The sequence below is a fragment of the Gymnoscopelus microlampas genome (assembly GCF_963454915.1).
Source record: "Gymnoscopelus microlampas genome assembly, chromosome: 4".
Lineage (NCBI taxonomy): Eukaryota > Metazoa > Chordata > Actinopteri > Myctophiformes > Myctophidae > Gymnoscopelus > Gymnoscopelus microlampas.
In genome coordinates this window covers 38,365,440-38,378,276 of record NC_139941.1, presented here as the reverse complement: position 1 = coordinate 38,378,276, position 12,837 = coordinate 38,365,440, and the positions used below count along the sequence as shown (strand labels likewise).

At 39.2% G+C, this 12,837-nt stretch overlaps 1 protein-coding gene across 1 annotated transcript in view; it reads left to right on the top strand.

The window, feature by feature from the left end:
• Window positions 1–2,220: 2,220 nt before the first annotated feature.
• pebp4 (phosphatidylethanolamine binding protein 4) overlaps window positions 2,221–12,837 on the top strand; it is a 59,896-nt gene continuing 49,279 nt past the window's right edge. Inside the window, exons 1-3 of the mRNA XM_084056335.1 lie at window positions 2,221–2,306; window positions 3,215–3,336; window positions 3,956–4,088. Of these exons, the coding sequence (XP_083912461.1) occupies window positions 2,304–2,306; window positions 3,215–3,336; window positions 3,956–4,088 (258 nt within the window). The 5' untranslated portion in view covers window positions 2,221–2,303. The remainder of the gene's footprint in view (window positions 2,307–3,214; window positions 3,337–3,955; window positions 4,089–12,837) is intronic.

The following is a 12,837-nucleotide window of genomic DNA, read 5'->3' as shown; positions in this document are numbered from 1 at the left end:
AGTGTGGTTCATACTTTTTTTAATGGTAATTGACATTACATCTTTAGTCTGTGTCTATGCTGGTCTGCAGGATTGCACATATCACAACTGATGTTATGGGTTAACTTAACCACTGATTTAAAACAATAACAAATAGGCTAATGTTACCAATGATAAAATGACAGAATCATTAACAGGTTAAACTTATCTCAAAGTTTCTCCTTTGGAGAAAGTGAATTACAGCAACTTTCTTGGTAGCCTAAGAGTGACATGATAATACAAGCCACAACATTAGACATTAGTTAGATTAAATACATAAAGCATTGTTCAGGTGCAGTAACATTAGTTATACCTTTGGGAATATCCACTTAAAATTATAGGCAACATCAACATCAGTGGATAACACATTAACAAAAACAGTCAGTTACATTAAACATTTTATCTTGTTCATTCTGCCACTGCAGCACCAAAGAAAATGCCACACTGCCCCTGACAATGATGATTCGGAGTTGGAACGGACTGAAAGTTGGATTCTACTTAAATAACCTTTTATCAAAATTAATTGTTTCATGGCTTGCCTTTCAAAGGTGGCATACAAATTCATACAGACTATTGCATAGTTCAAGATGAATACATTTTTGTTCTATGCATAAAGAAGAAGTTTACATGGGAACCACAGACTAGCACTGCTTTGTAACAGTTTGTGGTTGCTGTATATTCAAATTGCATAATAGGGTAGGAAATGGCAATGCTTATAAGAGATTAGTATATATCACACACACACACACACACACACACACACACACACACACACACACACACACACACACACACACACACACACACAAACATAATCACTGAGGCCCTTTTCCATATGTTCGGGTGCTAATATCACAGCTGCAGAGAAGCACAAACCAAAGGGAGCTTTAGCAGAACCAGGAAAAGAATATGCTGCACAATCACAATTGCATAGTTTAAGAGGCCTTGTACTGAAGAGGTTGATAAAATAATAATAAATACATTAAAAAAAATACGAAAAAATAAAACTTGAATGTTTTCTCAGTGTTCAAAGCCTGCTGATTGATATTTGATCTAGTCATCAGGTATTTTGGGGTTGTTTGTTCTGAAGTTGTTATATTGTTTAGGAGCTGTAAATCTGGAATTCTGTAGCACGTGTTCTTGAAAATGTGATAATGTTTACTAAATAAAGAAAGTAGCAGAACGTACGTCCACTCGTTCTTTGATTACTTTTAAAGCTATAGGCATAATGTAATGTATACAGGATAGGTGGGCACTTGGACATCTGGGCCCCCCAATGTAAAATCCAGTCCAAAATGTAAAAAAAGAACAACAATTAAGGTCAAATATTTCTACAAACCTACAGTATATCCATATCAATTTTGGAGTATAAACAAGAAGTTGAAGGATACAATTAAGTCTGATAATGATGTACCATGCATGTTCACATCATGTATACTTCACATTACTTTAGACCATTTTTCAAATATATATATATATTTGTTTTTACATTTTGGACAAAAAAAGCCAATTTTACATCGAGGTGCCCAGATGTCTCTAGTGCCCACCTATCCTACATCCGCGCGAGGGTGTCGCTTCCCAAAAAGAACAGATCTAGCTAACACTTGTAGATCTGTTCTGCTCATTTTGGCTACACCTACACCGTCTATACTCCGCTGGAACTTTTCCAACAAGCAAAGTGCGTCACTCACTCCTGTGCCAGTGTTGCCATGTCTGCTTATTATAAGCTACTTTGGGCTTGTGAAGTTGCTTGTAAATACTGGTAGTTGCGGGTTTTAGGGCTTGTTTCTAAAGTGTTGTTGCTTATTTGGGCTTGCTTTCTATTTATTTGTATTGTTGTTTAAACTGAGAAATTGTGGTTCCCAAACATTTTCATGTCAAGGACCCCCAGATTAATGTGTAGGCCCTATTTGTCCACGGACCCCCCCATCTGAAATTATAATTTGTGCGGGACTCCCGTGCTACATTTGTGTTCTTAAAAATATTCCACATTTTCCCCTTTTTTCCCCAATCCCCTCAAAATGGTTTTGGAAATAGCAGATCTACAAGCTCACAACGCGTCGCATCGTGACGCGTTGTGGGCTTGTAGATCGGCTATTTTCAAACAGCCGACGTAAGAAGTGCTCATGTGGCCACTTCTTTTGGGCTTGTTTTTGGGGGCTTGGTTACTTATTTCTCTCGCAACATCTGGCAACACTGTCCTGCGCAGCTAAAGCGAGTATCCTGCATACCCCCTGCAACGACGCACTAACAGTGGAAGCAACTTTAGCGACCGTTTCGAATCGATGGTACTGTACCGCGAAACATCATTAATTGGGAACTTGAAGACTTGTCATACTTTGCATACGTTGTTTTACTTCGTGTTAATCAAAAGCCTCCTCTCTGTCTGACTCTGTACTGCTGGTTTACTGGTTTACTACTCGACAACATTAACTCTCGAGTCCAGTCCTCGAGTCTAACTCGTACCTCTGATTTCTCCCAGTGGAGGGCAGCAAACGCTACTTTAAAATCTTTTGGAAAGTACTGGACAAAAACATATATTAGCCAACTGTGCATTATGAACATAGCATAATTTAATAATTTGGCCGCTTATATTTGGTCGTGTTTACTGTATGATGTGGCAATTTGGTTTGCCTCCCTATCTAGCCCAACAGGTTTCAGTAGGTGTGGCCAGGTGCAGACAGTGGTGGAAAAAGTTGCCTACTCACATTTACTAAGTAAAAGTATCAATACTATGCAATGTAGAGGTACTCTGTTACAAGTAAAAGTACGGAATTAAAAACTTAATTGAGTAAAAATACAAAAGTATTGGTATCAAAGTGTACATAAAGTGTCAAAAAGTAGTACTCATTATGCAGAATGTCCCATTTCACAAGTTTTCAAATGTATAAAATGTATAAACGATCTTTTGAAAATAACAGATGTAGATAGGCTATTTTCAAATGGCCGAAATGTAGGGCTGAAGTGGTTAATGTATGTTTTGTAATAATCAAAATCTACAAAGTAACTAGTAACAAGTTTTCAAATAATTGTAGTGGAGTAAAAATACAATATTTGCCTCTGAGATGGAGTAGAAGTATTGAAAATTGTAAATAGGCCTACTGAGGAAAGTGAAAATACCTCAAAATTGTACTCGAGTACACGTGCTTAGTTACTTTCCACCACTGTGTATGAAATCTACACCGCTGTTCTGCAGGCTGTTCAAAGGCCGCTTCTGGCATTGTCCTTTGCTGCTTGTATCGTGCTGTACCATCATGTTGAAGGAGGAACAACTACTACTAGACCAACACTGAGTCCCTTGGATGCCTCTTTCTGCCAGTAAGTCACCCACTTTGCCAATTAATCTTTCTGGGAAACATGAATGTGACTGGTGCACAGTGTTGGAAAAAGTACTCACATTTCTTACTTAAGTAAAAGTATCAATACCGCAATGTAGAAATGCTCTGTTCCAAGTAAAAGTCTGGAATTAAAAATGTACTTGATTAAAAGTGTAAAAGCATTGGTATCAAAATGTACTTAAAGTACCAAAAGTAGAACGTACTCATTATGCAGAGTGTCCCATTTCACAAGTTAAAAATGTAAAAAAATCTTTTGGAAATAGCCGATCTACAAGCTCACAATGCAATGCATTGTGAGCTTGTAGATCTGCTATTTTCAAATGGCCAAAATGTACATAGGGCTGGAGTGGTTAGTGTGTTTTGTAATAATATCTACAAAGTAACTAAAGTTTTCAAATAATTGTAGTGGAGTAAAAGTACGATATTTGCCACTGAGATGTAGTGGAGTAAAAGTACAATATTTGCCACTGAGATGTAGTGGACTGACTGAGTCCCTCCTGCAGAACACATCACACATTGGCCTTTTATATGATTCAATTGAGATGCCATGTTAAATTCATTGTATTACTTAACATTTTATCTGTCCTTATTTGTTTAAGTGGGGGACTAGAAGTTATCTATCCAGAGGTCAACGTCAATAAGTGCCTCATAATTTCCCCGGACCTGAGAGACAGGGAGAGAATCAGCAAAGTGTGGGATGCTCCACAGATAAGGTTCCCTGAATCAGATATGGTGAGCTCTGTGTGTGTGTGTGTGTGTGTGTGTGTGTGTGTGTGTGTGTGTGTGTGTGTGTGTGTGTGTGTGTGTGTGTGTGTGTGTGTGTGTGTGTGTGTGTGTGTGTGTGTGCGCGCACGCATGCCTAAATGAAACTAAAGTTTTGGAGATAAATTGTTTTCATGGTATTTTCAGAAATGTCACCTTTTATAATGACACTTGGCCTGGTAGCTTAGCCGATGTAAATTAAAGCCTATAACCTTCAAGATAACTTATACTTTTGTTTCTTGTAAAGCATGGTGAACCCAAAACATTTTCAGATCCCAATTCACATGCGTTTTGTGAAATTTATTTAAAAAAAAATGTATGGTCACATTTTAGTTTTAATACTAGAGGGCAAATAAGTCTTGTTTTTTACATCAACACAAGAGCAGGATATGGAGGCATTACAGTGAAACAAAAAGTCTTAAAAATATACAGTACCAATACCAAGTTCATTAACAATAAAATGATACGCAATTCAGTAATGATTTAAGTCCGCCCCACTCTCTCTTTCTCTCTCTCTCTCTCTGTGTGGAATGCCCTACCAAAAGGAGTAAAGGAGTGTAAAACCCTACTCACTTTCAAAAATGCCCTAAAGATACACCTTCAGGAGGCTGCAATTCAAAAATGGCCCCTGTCCAAGTCCTAACCTACCCCATGTCCTAACCTAACCTACCCCCCCCCCTCTCTTTCTTTTTGTACATATTTTTCACCCTTCATACTTCATACCAGTAACCTGTAAACTGATTGTATGACATTCTGTATAGTAGTGTGTATATCTGTCTGTCTCTTATATGTCAACATGATTTGTGTGCATGGGGATCTCATCTTAAACAAGCTACGTGCTTAACTGAGCTATCCAGTTTAGTAGACCTTGTATTGCGAATTTGTACTTCCATGTACTGTTATGTACTGCCATGTACTGTTCTCATGTCTTACTAAATAAAGTACATCAATCAATCAATCAATCAATCTGTCTCGCTCACAGACACACACACAGACACACACACACACACACACACACACACACACACACACACACACACACACACACACACACACACACACACACACACACACACACACTCTCCTACTTATGGTATGTATCTGTTCTGTGTCTATAAATCTCACATGTTCTGTTATCTCCTGAATTAATATACTGTACTGTAGCTTATATCACCAGAGGGTGGTGCAAGCATCTCAAATTTAAACCATTTGCAGAATGGCTGTGTTTAAGCCTATAGGTAAGGTTGTATTATTGAATCTAGGACATACAGTAGTAAGATGTCAAATTCTGGTGTAAAAGTAGCAAGTTGTGTAATTGGCTCATTTGATTTGATGGCTAGGGATATTACAGGACATTCAAGTTACAAAGACAAAAGACAAAGCTGCACCTGTTTTGGAGTTATGGTATATTAACCCTTTGTCTCTTTTAATGTAACAATTTCGGTTTCAGAATAAAAAAATAATACTTATTGGTGTTGAAAACAAACACACATTTTGATTTAAAGGAATGACATTGTCTGCCTCCATAATAACTAATTAAACTGATTTTTAATTGTAATCTTTCAAATTATGAACACTTATTTTATTTTGATATATTTCATCTTAATTATGTTGATGCATTAGATTACCAGCTTGTTATGTACTTGTATGAAAGTGTGTGTGTGTGTGTGTGTGTATGTGTGTGTGTGTGTGTGTGTGTGTGTGTGTGTGTGTGTGTGCGTGTGCGTGTGCGTGCGGCTGTGTGGCTGTGTGTGTGTGCCTGCGCACGCATGGGAAAAAAGTGACATAAACACTAAAGACTTTAATTGTAATTTGTCTGCCTTGTCTACCATAAACATTGCTAAAGATGACAGGAATGGAAACAGCAGTGGAATTTCTCAACGTAGGTGTATAGTAGTAGTATGTCATAAGCTATATAAATATACTGTATATGTATTATACAGTATATGCATATCAAAATATTAACAGGTATGATACAATTAGAGTTGCATTGAAATTGTCTGTGATTTAAAAATTTCAGAGGCCCATATGGAATGCACTATAGAGTTCTATTTGAGAATAAGATATTGAGAGAGAGACAGACAGAGAGAGAAAGAAAGAAAGAAAGAGCGAGAGATACAGTTCCCAGTCCAGAGAACCCCCCTGGTGAAATTGACAAAGAAACTGCATCAACCGTACACCAAATCCTATATCGCTAAATTGAAAACTTAAATTGAAAGCCACCTCAATTTAGGAGGTAGTTTATGAATTCCAGAGCTAAGCAGTCTCGCTTGAACATGATCTATTGCTCTTCTCTTGCCCAAACTCCAGTTGATCTATGGTCGTATTATCTATAATGCTGTCTTACATGATTCTCTTTTATTGCCAGAATCAGTGTCAGACAGCAAAACAGATTACATGTTAGATTAAATCAATACAAACTTTATTTATTGGGCTTTGAGATGTAATTCTCCTTTTCTCCTGACACTTGTGCAAACACACACTAGTGAAAGATCACAGAGTCTTCTGCCTGTGGCACTAGGGCAGGGGTTTCTACTTCTACTACTGCTATTCTCTGCCACTCAACCGTTGTACCCAGTAGCTGAGCTAGAGACCAGTGGTTAGTCAGTCCCAAATCCACCCTTTGTGACATCCACTTCATTACTGAGATGCAATAGTCTGCAGAGTAACAGAGCACAATGGGCAGTAGTCCAGTAAACTTGTCTCTTTCTAAATAGGCACTTATGACCAAAAACAAAAGCAAAGGGCCACATAAACAACAGATCCTTAAAGTAATGACTTGCCACAGGAGCTGAACTTGTCCCTCGCTCTTTAAAGGTGTAGTGAAATGAAAAATATGTTTTTCACACTTTTAGAGCATATCCGTGGTCATCATATGGGCATACCTTACAATAGATGCCAAAAAAAATGAAAAAAAAACATTTTTGTGTATTTTTACATCTAAAGTCCCTAAAAAGCCAATCTTAATTACTTCCTGTAAACGAAAACGTGCTGCGTGATGACATAATACAGCCTTCACGAATATAAATGAATCTTGATTACATGCACCTGTTTGATTCCCATAGCTGCACGTTCTTCAAACACAGCTGATTTTAATTACAGAGATACTCCGTTTTGAATCTCATTGAAGATGAGTGTATTACTCATTTTAAACTTCATCTGCACACTAAAATATGTATCTGAAAACATTATAGGTTAGAAATAAGCCAGGTAGTAGCAAACGTGCTTCACTGGCCGTCTCTCTCTCACTTGTAAACAAACACTAGCCGGCTGAAGTGATTGAGATCCAACGTCCCATAGCCTGAAGGGATGGGACCTTCTGATTGGTTTAGAGTCGTTGAGCCGACGTTTCGGGCTGAACCTTCAAAATAAAATGACCGAAAATGTCACTTCAGTGCGTCTTTAACTAACAGAAAATACATTTTCAGGTGGAATGCCCATTTCAGCCAATCAGGAGAGAGTACGTACTGTATCAGCTTAAATTCTGTTCCTTTTTCTATTTTTTATTGTCTGCTTTCTTTGTGTCGTCACTTCCTATTTCACTTGTTTATCCTGTATCCTGTATGAATTATCTCTCCTAATCGGATATAATTGGTATCCTGACCTGAAAATTCATTTTCTGTTTACTAAAGAGCTGAAGAGACAGGGAGACAATGATTATCAGAATATCAGAGCTATTTAACACTTGTTTTGGCAAAAACATATCTTTAATATGTAATATAATACTGTGGAGTATAAATGAAGGATGCCAGTGGAGAAAACCTGACCTTAACCTTTTGATGGAATATACAGTAGGTTGACTAATTATTGAAACCAGTAGGAAACACATTAAGTTAATAGAAAGGTCACAGTATTACGTGAGTACACTTTCTTTTCAGAATAGGCTTTTATGATTATGTTAACCACTTAAACAGTATTACAATAAAGTCAGTGTTATATGAGAATAGTTCACAACACCATATTTGTATGAAACACTGAAGAAAAGTATTGCACCCATCCAAGCTTAAAGCGGGAGTTTGTAGAAGGGCAAGGTTTCAGCCCAATCAGCATATCAATGGAATGGAATATTTAACTTCCATTAAGTTAAATATTTCAACAAGTATAAAACATGTGGAAAATGTAGTGGATCTACTTCTATGGCCTACTGGGATTGTGCACAAGACATTTGGCGCTGATCTGTCCAGCAGTTCGCGAGATTAGCCCTAGACACACAGAAACACACACACCAACAATCTTATAGACCGCTAGCATCTTGCAGAGCCACACCGGAAAAAAATAATCTGAATTAAATTGGATTTTGAGATCTTCATGGGAACATCATGGCTTCAATGTGGATCTTGGACCATCATGTGGCCAGTCTGTGACGAGTCATCTATGACTTACTTATGGCATATGACTCCATATTTGGGCAAAGTTTCTACCCGATCCGACCCCCATTGTCATCATTATAAAATTCAAGTTACATATTTCAGAAAACATATTATAACATAATTAATGTATGTGGGGAGGAAAATGCATGGATTTACTAAGTTGACCTGCTGACAGTGTGCTTACAAAGGTTGGCGGTGATCAGTCCTACTGTAGATGTTAAGATGTTGGCTTTCCACGCGGGGGACCCGGGTTCGAATCCCAGGCGTTACATTGGTGCCGTGACCCCGGATCTGGTTTCCCGGTGGGGGAGGTCAAAAGGGAATAGCAAACGTTCACACAAACTGACGATAGACGACTATGCTCCTGCAGAGCCACACGACATAGCCTCTCAATGTCAACGAGACCAAGGAGCTGATTGTGGACTACAGAAAGAGAGGAGGGTAGCTGGACCCCATAACCATCAACTCTAGAGAGAGTCAGCAGTTCCTCAGCGTTCATCTCACATCACATCTCACTCTCCTTGGATGAGCACACGGGTCATATGGTGAAATCGGCACAGCAATGCCTACGTATTTCACCTCAGGAGGCTGAAAAAGTTAGACACGGGGCAAGATCCTACAAACCTTCTACAGAGGCACCACCGAGAGCATCCTGACTGTATTCATTAATGCCTGGCATGAGAACTGCAATGCACTCAACTGCAAAGCACTGCAGAGGGTGGTACGGACAACCAGACTATCAGAAAAATATACCAGTGAAAATTATACAGTATGACTTCCTCCTCTTCCTATAGTACTTCTCCTTCCTTCTCAAATTGCCTGGCCCCGACCATTGCTGCACTGCAGCTATAATTGTGAGTTTATATATTGTTAGAAACATGCTCAATCAGTGTCTTCAGTTTAAGCAAAACTGGTCACAGGAGTTCTCTTCAGTCCATGGTTGTACCAAACGTGCAGAGTTCCCCGAGTTGTTTCTTTGAGGTGGGACCAGAGCCACAGGGCACACTCTTAGGCATGGCGGATTTCAAAGCCTTGTTTTTAGGTAGACGTTCTTGCATCTGGTGGATGGAATGAAGGTTTAAACCATTACTCTGATTAGACCTGCCTCACCATGATCTGTTGAGCTTGCTTACCGCCACTAATAGCTGTTTCCTCTCTATTTCTCTCCATCTTTTTCTCCTTCTCTTTCTCTCTCTGAATGATTTTCATGCTTTGCTAAAACATGCGGGGGCGTCAAGAGAGGATTTAAATGCAACGATCCCCCTCCCTTTTTTTTGGTGAATTTCAGTGTTCTTTTCTGCAAGCCTCTGATGACGACAGGGCAGCTTTAAGCCTGGCAGTGCCCACGGCAGGCTGCCGTCTCAGCACTGCCCACTCTCCTTCGCCTTGGCATGCTGGAGAAAGCGAGGGTGGGGTTCCTCTCCAGCAGACCTTGTCATTCCTAGGAAAGCCTACACGTCCACCCATGCAGGATTCCTGAAAGGTCTTCGTGTTGGGGGTATCGGAGACCGCAAAGACAGGGATTTTATTTTCTGTAGGCGATGGGCCTTATTCAGCGAAGAGTCAAGAATGTATATTTAGACATCCTGAATGCTCATCCTCACATGCCATTAAATCACACCGAGGGTCTACAAGTGAAAAATGTAATGTCTATCTAATTGAGTATTCAGTGTCATCAGGTGGGCGTTGTTGGCTCTGTTGGATCACGGCTGCTCGTTTAGCCAAGATTCAGGGAGTTTATTTCCTTAGCTAATGTTCCCCTTTGTCATAATAACATCCCTGTTAAAGTGACCCGTGACCCACTTCGTTCAGTCATTTCCCATTTCTACGCAACATGTATGATTCATGCAGGGCTGTGAAAAGGGAAGAATTACAGACACTGTTACTAGAAGCGCTGGATTGATTATGCATATTCAGTGGAATGGAGAGAGGCAATAAGCCACATAAGCCATGCTTCCACCGAGAGGAGTGATTTACATGTTGTGTAAGATGTCAGCGCTGTGCAGACCACTACAGTCCGAACTAAAACTATTGACGCAAGCGGTTCACCCCCAAGGTTGAGGTCCCTTAGCTTTAGTTTTAGACAGTAGAGAGACAGAAAGATCCTGGAAAACCTAGAATGTTTTGTTTGATGCAGTTTTCCAGACATGGAAAAGCCAATGGAAAATGACAAAATAGTCAAATTGTCCTAGAAAAGGAGTAATTGTCCTGGGAAATATATAGCGTATAGCAAGCTATGCCTGCAGGTTAGGTTTCTATATTAAAATTGGCTTAGCCGGCGGGCGGACCTCTGATGTCACGCTCATGTCACCATGACTCAGCCATAAGCAAGGAGTTCCCAATGCAGCTACGCCCAAATATGGAGTGTGTTGTCTAACCTCAATGTGTCGTCATGGCATCAGGTGCAAACGAATCAGTCAGCTAGGTGTGAGGGCAGACTGACTAGTGACAATGACCAGAGTGTCTAGTGGCCTTGACTATACTGACTAGTGACCATGTCCATACTGACTAGTGATGACCATACTAACTAGTGACCATGACCAGAGACAGACTTGTGACCATGTCCATACTGACTAGTGACATGACCATACAAGTCTGCCAGTGTAGTCACGCTGCAGTCACACTATATGTTGATTGTGGTGATGCAAATGTAATGTCAAGATGTGATTACACTTGTTTCCAATTAATTTGTTTGAATCAATAAGTAGCCATTGAGTATACTAGTAACTTTTTTCCTTGTTGAATCCTCAACCACTTTCGTACCCACTGCACATAAGCTTGTTAATTAACCTTTTACTCTGTAAGCTCAAAGTGACATGCTATTCATCTGATGAAAAGGCTGCTATGTTCGTTACATCTTCCAATATTGACATGAAGTTCCCCAGCATAAATTCGCATTGCACTAACTCTATCTTTTTATTTTACACTGACATATTGGCATGTCCCTGTTGGAGAGACAGAGTTGACTGTGGGGCTGAGCTCTGAGAGGAATATGAGCACGGCAATTTCCACCCCTCCAAATGAGTTATATCAAAAATATGTATAGCTCTTCAAAATAAACTATGGCCATAGTCCTAAGCTACTTACATTTTCTATTGTAAGACATGTCCTCTAGTTTAAATTCTTTCTTTTATTTTAACTTCAATATTTATCAGTGGCACAATTTATGTATTGGTAACACTGGCTTTTATTGCTTTTATTTCACCAACTCATCTGTGTGCTCTATCCAGTCTACGTAGTTCTTCCAATAAAGGGGAAGAGGGAAGTAATATTTGTTCGTCAGTTAGTTATAGGCTAGTTGTCATGGGTGATATTGCGTCAGTCAGATTTGCACAAGTTGTCAAGAATTTTGATGATCCACATCAGGAAGTCCACAAATGTGGTGACAGTACACAATATGTGGGTATCTCTCCACTGATGGAATATTGCATAACAGAGTGAAAGTTAGATGGACCTTCCTTTTACTGGTCAGACATGATGTCTCCTTTAAACCCATAACATAGTGTTATTATCAAATATGAACATCATATCGTTGCTGTTGGGTAAAAACCTTGTATGTCCAAAACCCTTAACTCATTCAGTGCCAAGCTTATTTATTCATGTTAATGGAATTTTGGTTCTGAGTGCCACAGCCAAAATTCATTGTAAAAAAAAAGTGCTTAGGAAGCGAGATACAGCCTTTTTAAGTTATAGGTTAAACAAGGAGTGGATGGAGCAGCAAATCTTCAAATCATCATATCTTGGGTTCTGAACATGTTTTTCCCAAAAAAAAAAAAAAAAAAAAAAAAACTTTTATTTTGAAAAAAATTTTTTTTTTGGAAAAATTTTTTATGACGGATTTGACGGATTGTGGCGCTCTGGGCGTCAGGCCACGTGACGGATTTGACGGATTGTGGCACTCAATGAGTTAATTTTCAGAAAATGGGAAAAAAGGATGTTTTCCAATGGATCCTGTCAGTGTAGTTATTATTTACTCACACGCTCTTGTTAATACTTTTCATTTGGTTGATTATTTATAAAACCCAGACACAGTTAACCACTTTTACTTAAAAAAAATAACAAAAATGGCAAACTTGGGAACAATGCAAGTTGGAGTAGAACCTTGTCCACTCGATTTTAAATGTGTTTTTCCCCTCCTCAAATCTAATCTCAATGTAAAACCATCACTGTTGATTATTTTCTTTGTCTGTAATATTTTTCACGCCCTCGGGTCCTCAGTGATACGCACCGCAAGTTTGAAGTCGGTCGCCCCCCTATATGGGCATGCCCATATATGGACATAGTGGTCTGATCGGTGGTTCTGGACAACCAGATCTCCATATTTGCCCATATAAGCTGGTGATTGTCTT